The 18,428-nt window shown below is 45.2% G+C and overlaps 1 protein-coding gene across 1 annotated transcript in view; it reads left to right on the top strand.

Annotated features, from left to right (window-relative positions):
* LOC141494001 (rap guanine nucleotide exchange factor 5-like) overlaps nt 1-18,193 on the top strand; it is a 163,278-nt gene extending 145,085 nt beyond the window's left edge. The window contains exons 10-11 of the mRNA XM_074195202.1: nt 17,157-17,275; nt 17,890-18,193. Coding sequence (XP_074051303.1) covers nt 17,157-17,275; nt 17,890-18,193 — 423 coding nt within the window. The remainder of the gene's footprint in view (nt 1-17,156; nt 17,276-17,889) is intronic.
* The last annotated feature ends 235 nt before the right edge of the window (nt 18,194-18,428 follow it).

Raw genomic sequence — 18,428 nt, 5'->3', positions numbered from 1 at the left:
CTCTGGAGGAGAAGGTGAGGCTGATGACCTAGCACAAACACCCCCTCATTTAAATACAAATCATATACACGTCATGGCATCACCTCCTAGATGCCATAGTCTTCTTCAAAAATGAAGGAAAAATACCATCATCATCATCGTCATTTCTCATACTTGGATAAGGACAGATTGATCAGGCCTGTTGCATTTCTCCAATTCACCTGAGCAGCCTTTGGCATGAATTTGATCTCTTCATGAGAGCTGCCATGACTATTACACTTTAAGATCTCAAAGCACTCTCCATCCCATAACTCGTAACTCGTGTGACCCTCACAATAACTCATGATCCCTTCTCTTTAGGTCACATTGCACCCATTTTACAGATGAGGAAGTTGAAGCTAAAGAGTTGAAATCACTGGCTCGATGGTCACAAGCAAAATTCACATTTGACTCTCTCCTGACTCCAAATCCACACCCCCAAATAAAAGTTCCTGTAGGGTAGAATGAAGTCTTGAAGCCTCCACCCTGCACCCTTCACCACAGGCTCTTGGAGGGGTACACAAACATGACAAAACAAAGACTGTTTACTTAAGATGCTTTGCAACTCCCTGCCCACGGACCACGTGATTTAGCCGTTGCTATGGTAACACGGAATTTTTTCATTCTCTAACTTGCATAAATACGAAGGGTGTCCTTGTTAATACTGCCTCGGCCTCCTTGAAGTTAGAAAAAAGGAGAAATATTTGGAAAGCGTGAAGCTCACCTCCACCTTTTTGCATATTCTCCTATAGATGCTTTTCTTTCTCTTTAAGGTATCCAATGACCAGAGATGTTCTGATGGAGGGAAGAGCAAGAATCCAATGGTTTTGATCAATAGATGAAGGGAATGACTAGCTTGGAGAAGGAAAAGTCTTGGGGCTGGGGTGGGGCAGGGTGGATAGTGTAGCTGTCTTCAGGTATTTGAGTCTGTCATGGGGAAAAGGGATTAGGCTTGTTGCGCTTGGCCCCAGGAGGCAGAGCTAGGAAAAATGGCAGGAGGAGGGGGAATTTCCTAAGAACTAGAGCCATTCCAAAGGGTGATGAGCTGGGATGCTGGGCGGGAGTGTCCCCTTCTTGGAGGTCTTCGAGCCAAGGTTGGATGTCGGCTTTTTAGAGAGTATTTCTTCAGGTCCCAGTTGGGCTAACTGGCCTCTTTCCAACTTTGGGAGTCTGTGATTCCCATTCCATTGAACTTTTGATGGAGTAGGAAGACTCTCAGAAGTGAAACCAAGGCCATGAGGTGACTTAGAAAATGCCACTTTTGAAAATACTATCAAGTTGTTCAGATTTTCAAAGCTTCTCTGAGATCGCTGCTATGAATTATTCAAACCCCAGGTGATAACTATAACTGCAATTGAAATGTGGAAACTCAATTTTAATCACTCCTCTGGCTTAGCCTTCCATCCTATTCATGATGCCTTTCAACTGTCTGGGGAACAGCCTCTGTCTTGGTTTGCCTTCCCCTTAGGATTGCCTGTGTTTGGGAAATGATATGATAATAGACTTCTCCTGGGTTAGAAGGGAATCCTCTGTCACTATACCATTCTAATTATTTCTGTTAAATCTCCCCTGGGGTCAGAAGAAGTCCATCCACACACACACACGGCCCTTTCAAGATTCCAGCTGTAAATAAGGGACTGGCACAGTACCTGGGGATGAAATTTGGCCCATCGTCTCATTCTGAAAATAAAGCTCGGCTGGCGTCTCTAGTGACCACACATCAGACAATTTGAGTTTGTCCAGGAGCCGTGGATCAGTAGAACTTTTTATCTGTTCGAATCATCAACAGTCACCATGTGTTCCTTCTATTGTCCTGGCAGCTCACAACTTTCTATTTTTCCTTCTATTGTCTGATGGTTGCCAGAACAGTCTTCACTTTTCTCTCTTTAAAATAATAGTTTAATAATCAGAATCATGTAGATGACCCTTCCTGACATATGGGACCCTTTCTTTGGCTTCCTCCTCAATCTAGGGAATAGGCTGGATTCCATGTTCTCAAAGAACTCTTCCAAATGAGCTCCACACTCCCTACCTGCTACCCCAAAAGACAACAGCCACTGAAAACCCTAAGGACTCACACCCCTGTTAAATAGACCCAATAGATGGTATTATAGCCCCCCTCTTTTTATTTGACAGATGAGAGAATTGAGACTTGGAAAAGTTAAGGGATTTACCCTGGTCAAAAAACTTGGAACAGTGAAGAATTCCTTCTCATAAGTTTTTTTTAAATTTCATTTTATTTTATGTAATAAGGTTTTTTACCTTTCTAATGTCAGCCCCTGTTTGGCACTTTGAGCCTGAAGCTTCTGGACCCTTCTCAGAAGCATGTTCTTAAATGAAATGAATTATATTGAAATGCAGTTACCAGATTACTGTTTTTTAGAAGTTCGTGGACTTCAGGTTTGAAACTCCAATTTTAAAGAATGACTTTCTGGAAGAAGAGGTTGGGGTACAAAGAAAAAAATAGGTCATTTAAAATCAACAAAAACAACTTCCCACCTCCCACCCCATCCCCAAAAATATGTTTTAAGGAGCACGGTTAGGTTTTTTTAACTTAAAAAAAATCTAAGACCTTTTTCTAGACTGCCTCATCACTGCAAAATTTGTCAGTGCTCAGGAGAAGGAGATGGATGAGACTTTGCACCTGCCGGACCCCCCCCCCCCCAGGTTGGTAGGTGGAGGAGAGAGAGCTGCCAGAACACCAGAACAGCTGTCAGCAGCTGTCAGCAGTTATGAAGCCAATGCCCACTGGAGGAAGGAAAGGGTGAGGACACCATCTGCTGAGGAAAAAGGTGATGTCAGGACCTGCCTTGTTCTCCATTTCCTCCTTTCCTGACTTAAGCCTGCCCGGTTTCCTCCAGCACTTTCGGACCCACCCCCATTTCTGAGATGAAGTCTGACCTTGGACTGGAAGGAGCCCCAGCCTCCTGATTCAGAGCCAACAAATCACAGCGATAATGGCTGATGCTTCCTCGTAGCCATATTCACTCAAAGACATTCTCATCCCTCAAATGAAGACATTGGACTGTGAGATCACTATCCAAGGTCCCTTCCGGCTCCAAATCCATGGCCCTGTGGTCTTATGTACAGTTTGTGAGCAGGAGGGGCAGCTCAATGTGTGGTTGGAGCTCTGGTTGTGGAGCTGGGAAGACTGGGGTCCCCATTTACCCCTGGAGCTGGGTGATCCTGGGAAAAGGCAATACTCTGAGACTGCCAATGATAGACAAGCTGGGATCTCCATAGATGGAGAGAGTTCCCATGTTAAGGAAATCACAGGTTCCTTGATTTATGTACCTGCATGGTCCCCTTCTCAGGACTGGGGTTGCAGAAATGAAGAGAAGATGAAGCTCTGTCCAGGAGAAGCTGCGCTTGGGATGGGTGGCGGGTCAGAGTCCTTTTGAGCAAGATCAAGGTGCATTCTGGGAAGCTGTGGCACCTGAACTCAGCACAGTCCCTGGGACCTAGCAGGTGCTTAATAAATGTTGATTGATTGATTGGAGGGAAAGAAGAATTTTGAATCGCTAAGAGAAAAGTTCTGTTTTAGGTACAGGTTTAATCCCTCTACTGCTAGAAAAGAATCTTTTTTTATACGTTAGGAAGACTGGGAACCAAAGATGAAAAGGTGTGCCCAAGGTCACACAGGTATTATATGCCAAAGGTGGGATTTGAATTCAGATCTTCTGGCATCCCACTATCCTGAGGTGCCTCTTTAAGATGCCAGATGCAAAGAACTGGAAAGGGTGGAGCTGGCTGACCTCTAAAGTCCAGATTAAAATCTGTACTAAGGCCGGGCCTGGCGGCCAGCTCAGTGGTACAGTGGTTAGAGCTCTTGTCTTCGAGTTAGGAAAACATCAAATCCAACCTCAGACACTAGCTCTACAGCCTTGGGCAGGTCACTTAACCCTGTTTGCCTCAGTTTCTTATCCACAAAATGGGGGTCAAAATAGCAGCCATCTTCAGGGCTGTTGTGAGAAAGAAAAGGGATAATGTTTGTACAGCATTTTATAAATCTCTAGGAACTCTGAATATTAGTGCTGGGTCGTTTTGGCCGCCTCTGCATGATTCCCAGATCTGGAACTTCTGGCGGGCGCAATGTGCTCATTATGCCACCATCAAGTTAGCTGGCGGGGTCCTCTTTGAATATGAAGGACAACTATTGTTGTGGTTCTGCTTTCTTATTGTTATAGCTGTGTGTGTGCGTGTGTGCGTATGGCCGGCGGCGAGCATGGAGTCTGCTGCTTCACCTGTAAAATAGCGCTGATACCCCAGAAAACTGCAGGACTCCCAGCAAAACAGGAATGTGAACTCTTCTATCAGTTATACTAAGGATCCTAGGTTCATTGGCACAGAGCCATAAGGGACCCTCAAAATTATCCAGTCTGAGGTGATATTATCGTCTCCTGTCATTTTATAGATAAAGATCAATGAGGGAGAAATGACTTGCCGACAATTCAATTTGTCTCCAATTTTGAAGGAAGGAAAGAGAGTAATGGGAAATAAGCCCAGAAAGGTAGAGTGAGGCATTCACATGGAGGACTTTCAATGTCAGGTTATGGATTTGCTGTTTCATCCTAAAAGCTCTGGGGAAGCTTTGGTGGTCTCTGAGGAGGTGTGTTCCATAGCCTGACCTGGGCCTTTGGGAAGGTTATTTGGCAGCTGCGAAGATGGACTGATGAAAGCAGAGTCTGGAAACTGGGAGACCAGTGAGGAGGTGGTGCCAAACAGTAGACAAGGTGTAAGGGGGAGGCGGGGAGGAAGCTAGGTGGTGTAGTAGATGGAGCATCGGCCCTAGAGTCAAGAAGACCTGAGTTCAAATCCAGTCTCAGATACTCAGTGATTCATTTCTAACCCCATTGCCTTAAATACTTTTTTTTAAATGTATGAGAAGACATAAAAAAAATGTAGGGGCAGTAGATAGAGCACCAATCCTGGAGTCAGGGGGACCTGAGTTCAAATCTAACCTCAGACACTTATGACCTAGCTGTCTGACCTTGGGCAAGCCACTTAACCACATTGCCTTACCAAAAATAAAAATGTAATGAGGGTCTTCACTTAAGTGGTGGCCAGTATTCACCTGAGGAAGGGGAGGATGAGGGAGATCATGTGAGGTCTAGTACCTGGACTGAGCAGAGGCTGTGGGTGGGGAAGAGGGTCCAGGAGGATGGTGGGGTCCTTGAGAGAAACAGAGAAGTCGGGCTAAAGACTAGGGATAGAGACCGAACCAGAATCTGTGATTTTCTCTGGGGCACAGTCACCCTGGTTTCAAGACCAGCTCTTTGGCCACTCTGCCATGCTTATTATCAAACTTCATCACTGCTAGAACACTTGGCCAGTTCTAGGCTGCTGCCTAGACCAATGACTCTAATTCCCATTACTGACCCTGTGTTGCTTGAACCCTTTACCTGTACTGCCTACCTTGTTCACAGGATTCATGGCCCCAGTTCTTTCTCTCCTTTCTCTTGCCCCTTCCATTTTTCAGCCTTTGCTGACTTGTCTAGTCTCAGCTCCTGGCCTACCTGCTCCCATCCATCTCAGCGCAGTTCCCCAGCCTGGTCTCTTCTGACCTGCCTCATCCCATGGTGACCTACAGCCAGCGCCAGATGTCATCTTGCAGAGAGAGTGTTCAGGAGATCTCCCTGTTCTCAAGGGCCGAGGCACCGAATCTTGTTTCCTCTGAGTACAGAGTGTTAGGAAACGAGCTCAGATTTCAGGGAGCTGATCTGGGTTCTTGATAAGAAAGAACATGACCATTGTCAAGGTTGCCAGGGCATGGAGCACATGACGGAGGGAGATTATAGAATCCCATTCTCCCCATGCTGCCCTTCCCCCAGTAAAGACTTTTAGAGTTAGATGGAGCCTAGAGCTATTTTTGTCCTGCAACGTGAAGAAAGGATTGATCGCACCTGGAGATTTGTGCCTAATACTGGGCCCAGAAGAGATGCTGACAACCTAGAGAGCATCCAGAGGGGAGAGAAGGAAGGAGCCAATTGAATTAAAAGCCAGCAACATTTATTAAATGCATTCTGTATACAAGGTTAGGTGCTGGGGATGCTCCCAGTATATACATGAAGAAATAAAAACAAAGTCATTTCCCAGAGTGAGGCTGCTGACAGTTGGGGTGAAGGATGGCTCCTAATCATGCCATGAGGGTCAGCAGAAGGAACTGGGCAATATTTCCCCTGGAGAATACAGACATGTAGAAGAGAACATATAGACATGTTCTCCTTGGTCCCAGAGGAAGAAACTCAGAGTCAGTGAATGGAACCAGAAAAGAAGTAAAATTGAGACATCTCAGGTCAAGTTCAATCCTCTTATTTTACAGAGGCACCAAGAGGTGAAAGGACTTGCCCAGGGTCACCCTGCTGTCAGTGTCAGACATGGGATTCGAATTCAAGTGATTAGAGGTGATAGGATTAAGCCTGCTTCTTGCCTTTGAGGTAACTGGGCAATCCCTTGTATTATTCAGTGAGATCTGGAATGCCATCTCTGCCTTTGTTGGTAAAAGGAGAGGTTGGCTGCTGAGATGGCACCCCAAATCTCAAAGCTTTTGGATCTGTTCCATATCATTGTACAGATTGTACAGGAGATGATTTTATTTGCATCTCAACCTGAGAAGTAGCCTCTAAGACAGGAGGATCCCTATTCAAATACTGCCCCTGACCAATAACTATGAGAGCTTACCCTCTCAGGGTATAGTCGACACTATAAGGTTACAAATTGCACTGGAAATGATGGGGTTTCTTTGTTGGAAATAGCAAAGACCATTGAAATCACAGTCCCAGTTCAAAAAAAGAAATCTAAATTTGAAAGGGAGAAAAATGTGAAATACTTGTTCCTCAGAAACCTTCAGTGGCGCCCTATTGCTCAAAGGATAAAATATGAACTATTTACCTACCTTATGCGTTTCAAGCCCTCCTTATTTTGACTCCCACCCACTTTTCCCATCTTTTCTCACTAATTTACCAACTCTCTATTCTAGCCAAACCGAAGCTATTCCCCACCGGCCATTCCTCCTCAGAATCCTTGTCTTCTTTCTGTCATTGTTCAACTGAGGCACCAGTGTTCCTTGTGAAGCCTTCCCTAATTCTCTGCTTTTCCAAAATAAAATTAGTGTTTTCTTTCCTCCTGAATCACAGCTGTAAGGGATCTGAGAGTTCCTCCAGCCCCAACCCCCCTTTTAACAGATAAAGAAACTGAGGTTTATCAAAATTCCTAGAGGACCACAGATTTAGAGCTGGGAGGGACTTCGTTAGACCCAAAGACCTCATTTTATAGTTGTGAAAACTGGGTGTAAGCTTCTTGAAAGTCTTTTGTCTTAGCCTCCCTGAAGGTTCATCAATGTGGGCAGTAAGTGCTCTCCTCTGCCAGAGCTGTTTACACAGGAGAGACTGAGAAGGGTCTGATCTCCTCCCACATAGCACTTTCTCTGTTTGTTTCCCATAAAAGCCTCCACAAAACCCCTTCTAATCCAGTAAATTGAACTGGAAGCTCTTCACCTTGACCTACATTCACTGGCTTCATCTTTCCCCCAGTTTACATTGTTAATCAGCTTCATCTTGCCAGTGATATGCTTTTGACCTTTCTACAAGGATCTGTTTACTCATATTTTCTGGGAAAATATGCCAAAGCAGAGTCAGCAGCTTCAGGGATCGTTCCCCTGATGGACAATTGTCTGGACCCAGAGGACAGCTTTTGGGCTCATTTATTCACAAGGCTTCCCTGGCTAAGCCTGCGAACACCATGTGAGCCCCATGCTGGTGGTTCCATTGGGAAACAGGCTGAGTGAATTTTGGAAGCACTTGCTGCTTGCTGAATCGGGTCTATTTTCCCCTTATTGTTTTGAAATATTTCTGAAGCCCCATTGTTTGTATCCAAGGTATATTTCCCCTCTGCTCTGCTGGAGTATTGGGTTCGGGTCTCGGTGGGCTCTCCTAAGAAGGACATCATTCGATAAGCTATGGAGTATCCACAGGAAGGTAGTGAAGGCTTAAGCCCGAAGGAACTGGCACATCTAGCCGGGAGAAGAGACTGGAAGCATAAAACAGCTGCCCACCTGTGTCTGAAGGGCCATCGGGTGGAAGAGAGATTAGTATTATTTTGTTTGGCCCTCAAGCATAGTATAGTGAACAATGGGTGGATATTGGAAAAAAAATAGATATGGGGCTTGATATCCGGAGAAACTTGCTGACCATTGCAATGGTCCCAAAAAGGAATGGTCAGAGTTCATGGCTCTGATCATGGGCCATCTTCCAACAAAGGCTAGATGATTACAGTCAGGGATACTGGCAAAGTCATTCTCATTCAAGAGGGAACCAGACTCAATGTCCTTGTAAGTCCCAGTCAACTCTTAGGCTCCATGATTCTCCTTTTTAATATTGGGATCTGCACTTATGCTTTTTTTCAACAGGTATAAAGGAGACTATGAAGGTTTTGGAGCAATGATGAATAAATTGGGGAAAGGTTAAATTAGAAGTAAGAAGATTTTGTAACTTGGAAATACGCATGTACAAACAGATGAAAATAAAAAGAAATTTTAAAAAATAGAAGAAGTCCACTTAAGTGATGATTATCATCATTTAGAAAAGAACTTAGGACCTGAGCTAAGGAGGTAGCACTGGGAAGGGTTTGTGTGCGTGTGTGCATGTGTGTGCATGTGTGAATGTGTATGTGTGATCAAAGGCAGACAAGGAGAAAGAAAGACACACAGAAATAGACAGACAGACATACACATGCACACACACCCAGAAATAAAGAGCCAGAACCAGAGACAGACAAAGAGATTTCTGGTTTCTATAGTACTTGGCAGTGTATTTAAATGAGGGAGACGGGAGAATCCAAGATGACAAGATTTGGAGCAACTCAGTCTTTTGTATTTTTGAAGGTACTGAATTCAATTCAGTTATAGTTGACAGAATCTTTGAATCAGAAGTGACCTTTAAGACCCTTTAGGTAATGACTCATTGATTGTGGGAAGCCTCTGAAGACTCTCCATCACATCTACTTAGCCAATTCCTAAAACAGCCAGCCCAGAAAGGTCCCTGAGCAGAAAGTCAGGTTCAAATTCTGGCTCCTATATTTGGTAGCTGTGTGACCAGGAGGAAATGATTTTACTTCTTCCAAAATGGGGACACCTAAGTTGTGTCCTTTCCCTCGTGAAATTGTCTTGAATTATACCATATGAAGTTATCGACGTGTGCAGTGTCTCCTCCATTCTACTCCCACTAGAATATAAGTTGAAGGCTGACTCGTTTGTATTTTTGTATCCTCTGTGCCTTGTTCATAGTGAAAACTTAAATGGGTGTTTGTTGGAGTTGTGGACGAACTTGATAGCAATAATGATCGAGATAATGATAATAATAATGATAATGATAATGATAATGATAATGATAATAGTTGTTCTTGTTATTATTATCCCAGAGAACTGACATCCATTTCACCATTCCTCCTCAAAATAAAAAGAGAAAAAAAATCCTTTTTAGGGATTGCTGTGTGTGGGAATACTGTAAATTATCATCACCTGGTGCCTTTGAGCATGAGAACCTTGTTTTACTAAGTGTGGGAGTGGGAGTAGATTAGAGACTGGAAAGGGATTTAGGCACTGGTGTTTTGGTGAATAAAGGGAGCACTTGGAAATCTTGATGGAGTACTTGTCTCCTTTGTCTTCCTTGTCTCCCGCCCCTCCAACGCTTGTCTGGGGAAGATTGAGGGGGTCCAGAAGCGGGACTCAACATAAGAATCTGGAAAGGGACTCATCAAATCCTTTTTAACAAATATGCAAATTCAGACACAAATAAATTTCCCCATTGCTATATTCATTAATATAAATGAATATTTATAATATGCTCACCTGCATGTTAAACACATATGAACACACATGTATAGACATCACACACATGTGTGTTGGATAGGTGTGCGTGTGTGTTCCTGTTTTGCCACACATGTGCATGCATGCACAATACATACATGATGTTTCATTCTGAACCCCGAGTCCATCTGTCAGGAGGAAAGAGCATGTTTTTCCTTCCATCCTTGGGAATCACAGATGGTCCTTGTTTTGATAAGTCCTTCCAGCTTTTAAAGTTGTTTGTCTCAGTGGTTTTGTTGTGATTGTCTAAACTGTTCTCCTGTTTCCATTCCTTTCATTCTTTTTCAGTTTAAAAGTCCTCAGAACTGTGATGTTTCTAATGCTGACGCTCTGGTCCTGCCCCTTCGCTCTGCATCAGTTCATTTACATCTTTCCAGTCTTTCTGAAATCATTTGCCTCTTTTCTTATGGCAGTCCCCCATATTCTTCTTCTTCTTCCACTCTTTGGCCACAAGTCAAAGCTACCACTCTGGAATTCATTCCTGCTGTGATGGGGTTAGCAGAGCCTTCCCCAGCCTCATCATGGCCTCCTTAGTAACCCCTTCTGAAATGACGATCCTTCCTGATGAGATCGGTGGTCCCCATGTAGCCTGGTGTTCAGCCTCAGTGGACAGTGGGTCTGGATCTGCCCTTATTCAGAGTCTATGCCTCTATTAATGCAACCTAAGATTGCATTAGCCACTTAAGCAGCCACATCCCATCATTGACATATCAAGCATGCAGCCAGCCAAAGCTCTTGGGACTTTTTGATGGGAAAAACTGCCAAGCCAGGTCCCTAGTTCATTTGTTTAGCCTGACTGCATGGCTTGACGTTTATCCTCATTAAATGTCATCTGGTTGGTTTGGGTCTATCATTCCAGCCTGAGTCTGGAGTCTGTCATCAGCATATGAGCTTCAAATTATCTCCACATGGGATCCGTTGCCTCCTCTTCAGAGGATCAACACAGACTTGTAGACTTATGGAGAGGACCTTAGAGGCCGATCTCCTCACCAGGAAACTGAGGCTCATGGCCAGTCAGTTAACAGTCATCTTATTAAGACCCGATTCTGTCCTTGAGAAAAGCAAAAACAGGGATAGAGGGAAGTAGTTATTCCATGATCATGCAGATAGAAAATGGCCAAGCCAGGATTCAAACCCAAGTTCCCAAACTAGTCCCCTTTCCATTCTACTAAGGATTTTATAAAAATTTCAAATAGACTAGGTCTAGCATCTATATACATAGATAGGTCTTTGGAACGGGTCGCATCTCTCATATTTGCCTGCCGAGAACAATTGGTCAGCAACATCTATATACAGGTGGATATATATATATATATATATGTGTGTGTGTGTGTGTGTGTGTGTGTGTATGTGTGTGTATACACACACACACACATATATATATAAATATATAGGGGCATGTATAGAAATATAAATATGATATCTATGTAAAGGTGTGTGTGTGTGTGTATACATATATATAACCAAGTATATATACAGTATCCAAATAAAGGTGTATGTATATAAATATAAATAGCATCTATATAAAAGTATATGAATATAAATATATTTATATATGTATAACATCTATATCTAGGTGTATGTGTAGGCATATATATATATACACACAGATGTATGCATATACATATAAATATATAGGGAGGTATATATAAATATAATTGACATCTATATAAAGGTATATGTATACAAATATATTCACCATCTTCATATGGATGGATGTATATAAATATAAATATATATAGCATCTATATAAAAGTATATGAATATAAATATATATATGTATATGTATAGCATCTATACCTAGGTGTATGTGTAGGTATATAGATGTATAGATATAGATACAGATGAATGCAAATACATATAAATATATAGGGAGATATATATAATTAACATCTATATAAAGGTATATGTATATAAATATATATATTCACCATGTTCATATGGATGTATGTATATAAATATATATATATATATATACACAATCTCTATATACAGATGTATATAAATATAAATATATACACTTAGCATTTTTATACAGGTAATGTCTATAAATATAAATATATTTATATATAGGTAGATGAATATAAATATATATAATGTAGTTCCTATATATAGATTATGTATGTAAAATTGTACGGATCATATACTTACTGACTATAAAGCATCTGGGAGACAGCAGCAGCAGCCTGGAGTAGTTGGAAAGGGGCTGTATGTAAAGTTTTGAAGTAAAGTACAATAGATGGAGTACTAGCCTGGAGTAAGAAAGACCTGTGTTCAGATCTGACCTCAGACTCTTACTAACTGTGTGAGGCAAGTCACTTAACCCTGTTTGCCTCAGTTTCCTCAACTATAAAAAGTGAACTGGGGAAGAAAATGACAAAACACTTCGGTATCTTTTCTAAGAAAACTCATGAAGAGTCAAACACAACTCAACAACAATACACAGCACTTCACAAACATTGCTACTTAATGTGAGAGTTTATTAGTAATAGTACTGAGGAAACTTCACAGGAAGTACCTGAGGGCCAGTCTTGGAGTCAAGAAGTCCCTGGGCAAGTCACTTAATCTCTTAGTGACCTCAGGTAATGCTAAGAAAGGCTTGAGGTAGGCAAGGCCAATTATATTCATTTTTGGAAGACATTTCCATGCTAGCAGCAAGGAAATCACAGATCCAGACCAAGCTATTAAAAAAATTCTGAGACTATTACCATAAATTTTATGAACTATTGACAGGTGAGTGTGAATTAGTTGATAATTTTGCTGGCATAAAGCAGTGAAGGACTGGGTGTTTGAAGGGGGAGATGGATGCTCTGGAAGCCCTGGGGATTGGATTACTGATTGGCCCACCATCCCATCTGTGGGACCTGATGAGGACAGAGGAGTAGAGGAAGGAGGGGAGGAGACTGTAAGAAGAAGTTGTATGGTGCCTAGAGCTAGCCTCACTCTCTGGCCTTGGCATTACCAACTCCCTCATGGGACCGGTGCTCAGAGGTACAGCTTGGCTTGGCCGAATCCTTGAGCTGTTCTCTGGGAGTCATTGCCTCTCAAAGTGTTTGACAGAGAAGTTCTCAGGGAGAGCTGGAGGCTCATTACGCTAGAAATCATCCTGTGATGGCAGTAGCTGAAGGTTGGGCTTGAATGGTTGTGCCTGGGCAGGACATTTTGCTGCTCATCAAAATCACGGGGGTAATTGTCACAGTGCCAACACCCTTGAGATCACCTTCAGAATATCTTTTTCTTGCTGATTTTGGTATTTGGAGATAGAGACTTCTGGGCACCTCCAACCAAATGAAAAACCAATGGGAGCTGAATCTGGTCCACCCGGAGTTAAACCTACTCCCAGCTGGGAATTTTCAACTGTTTCTATCTGATCTTCTAGGTAAAAGAAAAAAAACAGCTCACTATCATTGGCCAAATGCTTCTCGAAAAAAATAAGGTAGGCATGGCTTACTATGGTGATAAGGTAGGCATGGTTTACTATGGTGATGAGGTAGGCATGGCTTACTATGGTGATGAGGTAGACATGGCTTACTATGGTGATAAGGTAGGCATGGCTTACTGTGGTGATGAGGTAGGCATGGCTTACTATGGTGGTGGGAGAGATTCCCAAGGAGAGAAGTGGTGACTATGATGGAAGCCTGGCTCATCCCACTGGTTGCTGCTTTGGTCAGACCAAACCAGGAACTTTAGGAGCCACATTTTAGGAAAGATACTGATGAATAGAGAGCAAAGAGGATGGGGAAGACAGGGACTGATATCCTTCAAGGTGGAAGGCTGTAGGGTTGACTTGGTTGGCTTAGAAAAGACAGAAATTCCTGCTAAGAATTGCTGCCCCAAGGAGAATAGCCCGCTCCTTGGGAACTTCTAGTAGGGGAATAATCCTGATTCAAAAGGAGCCTCCATTTTTTTCCATGAGTCTCCTTGCAGAATCATCTTCCACCTTCTTTATTCCTGACCAGGTGTTGGAATGGTTACTAGATCACTATGATAAATACATCCTATCCTGTAACTCCACCAGCCCCTGGGATGAAGGGGTACCCACCTTCTCAGACCCAGCAGGTCCTCTCTATGCTTCCCTCCCAGTAACACTGGCATTCATGCCTTATGGCTTTACACCAACAGAGGTCAGGCATGGATTGTCCCAGTAACTCAGTGATAACTGACCTTGCAAAGACTTCCTGTGTCCCTTTTATTTGGTCACATTTTTACTGAGAGGAGATAAAATTAATAAAAAAAAATAGCCAATGAATGCATCACTGTTTTACTCTTTGAAATCACCAGTGGAAAAAAAGTTATTTTGAAAATAACTTTGGGGAGCAGGTAAATGGTGCCGTGTCAGGAGGACCTGAGTTCAGATGTGGCCTCAGACACTTAATAATTGTCTAGCTGTGGACCTTGGGCAAGTCACTTGACCCCATTGCCTTAAATAAATAAAAATTTAGAAAAAAAGAAAAGAACTTGGGGGAGATAGAATGGTTACATGGCTCAACCTTTGAGGCAGGAAATGGGTGATAGGGTGGAAAAAATACTGACTTTGGAGTCACATCTTGGGTTCAAATCCTGTCTCAGTTTTGATCTATGAAACTTTGGGCAAGTCACTTAATTTCTCTGGGCCTCATGAACAGGGGACCCATGAGCTTGGGAGTTTTAATATCTTGACAGCTGTTTTTCAGTAGTTTCCTTTATTGTTCTTTGTATTTCATTTTACACATTTACATGATTCATAACACATTATATTAATAATACTAATTACATTAATAATTTACATTATTCTGGGAAGGAATTTCTAACCTCCATCTAGGAATGCTAGGCTGCCAAAGGGATCCAAGACTCAAAGCAGGTGAAGAATCCCTGGCCCAGAGGGTATCTAAAGTCCCCCACCCCAGTCTTGGAGCATGGCATCTTGGCTACTAACTTGCTTGGAGATTCTGGCAATAACCTGTCTCTCCACTTCTACAAATGGGGAACTAAAAATGTCTGGGACTTCTAAGCCAATGAAAAGGCTTTTGGGAAGTCATTCGTCTGTGGCTGTCTCCTTCCCTTTGTGGAATATTATTCCTTTCTGCAGCATTTCACATTAAACATTTGTGAAGAGCCTGCTAGGTGCCAGGTTTTTATAAATGAAAATAATCCTTGACCTGAAGGTGCTTGTGGTCATCCTTCTGGGGTGGGGATGGGGGTGGGAGTGACACAGATCAAGAGAAAGGCCAATGCAAGGCTGTTGAGGAAGAGAGAGAATGGGAACAGCTGGGATGGGAGTGGGGGTGAGGAATGGCTTCTTAGGTATGGGGGGCCCAGGAGATGCCAGAAGGCAGGGAGAGGAGGGAGTCTACTCTAGGGAAGGGACAGCTTGTAAAAACAAGGAGAGCAGCTGGAGGGCCCAGGTCAGGATGCTGTTGTTCTTGGGAGATTTGGTTTGGGTGGAATGCAGAATGGATCAGTGGAGGGAAGGGAAGGACTTTGAGGTCAGGCTGAGGGGGTGGCATCTTATCTTCGAGGCAATAGGGAGCCACTGATGACTCTTGAACAGGGCAGCAGGGTGGTCAGAGGATGATTCTGTTGGAGGTGGAGGAGGAGGAGAGCTGGACTGTGGGTGACAAATTAGGGGGCTGTCACAGAGGGGAAGAGAGCCTCGACTAGGATGGGGGCTCCATTAGCTGGGGGGGTCAAGTAACTAGCAAGCCATATAAATGTGTAATATATTTGTAAGATAGTCTGTTACACATTGACAAAACATGCTGCAGTCATTAGTGGGAAGTCCAGCCATGAGCTGAGGGGCTCCTATGCCACTCCACTGCTACCATGCCCTGGTTTCTGCTCCCTTTTGCCCCCACTTACACTGTTCTAAAAGCCAGAGTTACTGGACTCAACTTTTCCTTCAGAAATGGTACCGACTGCCTTCATCTATTTCAGTCAAGTGGTCGGGAAATACTCATCACTCGGTATCTCTTAGGGCACCAGGATGCCCAGGCAGAGCAGTACCTGGCCAAGCCCCACCCCATGCCCTTTCTGTGGGCTCCACTTCTGCAGGGCTGGAAGGGAGGCTGTGGGGGCACAAGGGAACCCTCCTCTATGCCGCCCTCTCTCCCTTCTTCCCCTCTCCTCCTGTCTCCTCTTCCACTTCCCTCCTTTCTTCTCCTCTCTTCCTTCCCCTCCTCTCAATTCTTTCCTTCTTTCCCTCTCTCTATCTCTCTCCCCTCCTCTCTCCCCCTTCTCCCTCTCTTCACCCCCTTGGTCCCACCCTTCCTCTCCCCCTATCCCTCCCTCCTTTTGAGATGAGAGAGGCCAGCCAGCTCCTTGACCCAGAGCCCTGGCATTTCATAGTAGGTGGGCCGCTCACAGGAGCTCCTTTGGAGCAGACCTGGAAACATAGTCCTTTAGTGCATGAAGGCAAGGGACGCCCCAGGTCCTTGACCTCTCTGGCTGCTTGCCTTCCATCCTGACTGGCCCATGGGGCAGAGCCCCCCCGCCCCCCCCCCCCGGGCTGGGTCTTGGCAGATCCTGGGCAAGGAACAAAAGAAAGAGCCCCCAGTTCCCAGGACGTGAAGTTGGAGTCCAATGAATGGACCGTGATTGTTTGGGACATTATGAATTCTCTAATTCATGATCTTCATGGAGGGGTTGTTTTTTGCTTTTAATCACTGCGCCTCACCCCTTTTGACTCCCTTTTGCCTACAATACTTGAAAGGATTTCTGTGATTCTCCAAGGTTATTGTTCTAGAGCTGGAAGGGACCTTGGAGGTCACTGAGACTAAGCTGAGAGTCTGCTAGAAAGACCAGCGTGTCTGGACTTCCGAGGAACTGAGTTCGAATTCCAAATCTAATGATGGCTGCCTGGGTGCCCCTGGGCAAATTAAGTAACTGCCACGGGACTTGGAAATGTTAAATGAAGGGACTGGACGGGATGGTCCTGGCTTGTCAGCTGCTTCTCTCAAAACACCCTCCTTTTACAGATAAGGAAATCGAGACCCAACAACGTAGAAGTAACTTGGCCAGGGTCACAGGTAGAATCTGAATCCAGATCCATGGAAACGCCAGATCCAAGGATTCCCCCGCCCCAAACTTAAACTGCTCCTTTCAGGGGCGTGGGAGCTGTTCCATGGGACCCCACTTTCATTCTGGATGTTAAAGCTGTCTTTCCAGACCCCCTTGCAACTTCAGATGAAAGCCATCTCCCTTGGGGGGGCTGCCCAGCTGTTCCTGAGTATTTACCTTTCTTGCTTTCTCTTTGTTTTCTCTCCTGCCCCTCCCCTCCCTTAACCCCAAATTACAGCCAGATGATGAAGTGACAACCTTGCAAGTCAAGGAAGAAGACGGAACTGTCCTGGTATTCAAGAAGGTGTCGTCATATGGCCCGGCCCCCACATCAGGGAGTGCCCGCACTGATTGGAGGTGAGCGGCTTGGGGCTTGTTTCCTCCCGCAGCAGGCACTCTCTGGCTGTTCGCCTGGCTCCAGCTGCCTCCTCCTCTCCTCCTCCCTCTCTCCTCCTCTTCCTCTCCACTCGTCTGCCCCTCCAGCCCTCTCCCTCTCTCTCTGATTGTCTCCTCTCCGCCCCCCCCCCCCCGGCTCCGGCTCTCCATCCGTGCCTCCATCCGTGCCTCCATCCGTGCCTCCATCCCTGCCTCCATCCCTGCCTCCATCCCTGCCGCCCTCCCCCTGCCTGCCTTCTCTCCGCCTCTGGAACGTCCTAGCGGGCTGCGGAGAGCCGGGAGCAGCCAGATGGACTGACTGTCTGGGGGATGGCAAGGGATCGGAGCGCCTAGGGGGGGGGGAGATGCCTTTGTTACTCAGGCAGCACAATGGGGAGCTCCCGGCTCAGGGTCTTTGACCCCCACCTGGAGAGGAAGGACTCGGCCGGCCTGGCCGGCGGCCGCCAGCTGCCCTTGCCCACCTTTGATGTGCCTTATTTCAAATACATCGACGAGGAGGATGAGGAGGATGAGTGGAGCAGCCGCTCGCAGTCCTCCACTGAGGACGAGTCTTCCGATTCTCTCCTCTCCGACAGATACGTGGTGGTGTCGGGGACTCCCGAGAAGATCCTGGAGCACCTGCTCAATGACTTGCACCTGGAAGAAGTCCAGGACAAAGAAACAGGTAAGGGGGCGCCGGGACCTCCTGCCGGCCCGGAGAGCCCAGCCCAGCCGATGCGTCGGGGGCCCGGGGCTGCCAAGGCAGGGCCAATGCCAAGGCGAGCTGCCCTGCTCGGGGGGATGCGTTTGGGTTGGTCCGCTGCCCGTCAGCCCAGTCCAGGCCCTCTCCAGATGGATGCCAGCCTGGGACAGGGCAGCGCCAGGAATTCCCAACCATGACGAGCTTGCAGAGGCAGGGGCCCAAGTTGGCATCCAGGGTGAAGCCTGGCAGGAAACATCCACCTGCCATGCAGAGAGCAAGGGCAGAGGGACCCACTGGGAAGAAAACTGCTTGGGGGCAACTTGTGCATCCTCCAGATACATAACCGGTTTGCAGACAAGCCGGGCAGCGTAATCTGGAGGGGCTAAGATATGGCACTTCTGACTTTTCACCGAGAATTGGTAATTCATTGGT

Source organism: Macrotis lagotis, chromosome 7 (genome assembly GCF_037893015.1).
Source record: "Macrotis lagotis isolate mMagLag1 chromosome 7, bilby.v1.9.chrom.fasta, whole genome shotgun sequence".
In the NCBI taxonomy this organism is placed as follows: Eukaryota; Metazoa; Chordata; class Mammalia; order Peramelemorphia; family Peramelidae; genus Macrotis; species Macrotis lagotis.
The sequence above is the reverse complement of the archived record's forward strand: the minus strand, read 5'-3'. Positions and strand labels throughout refer to the sequence as shown.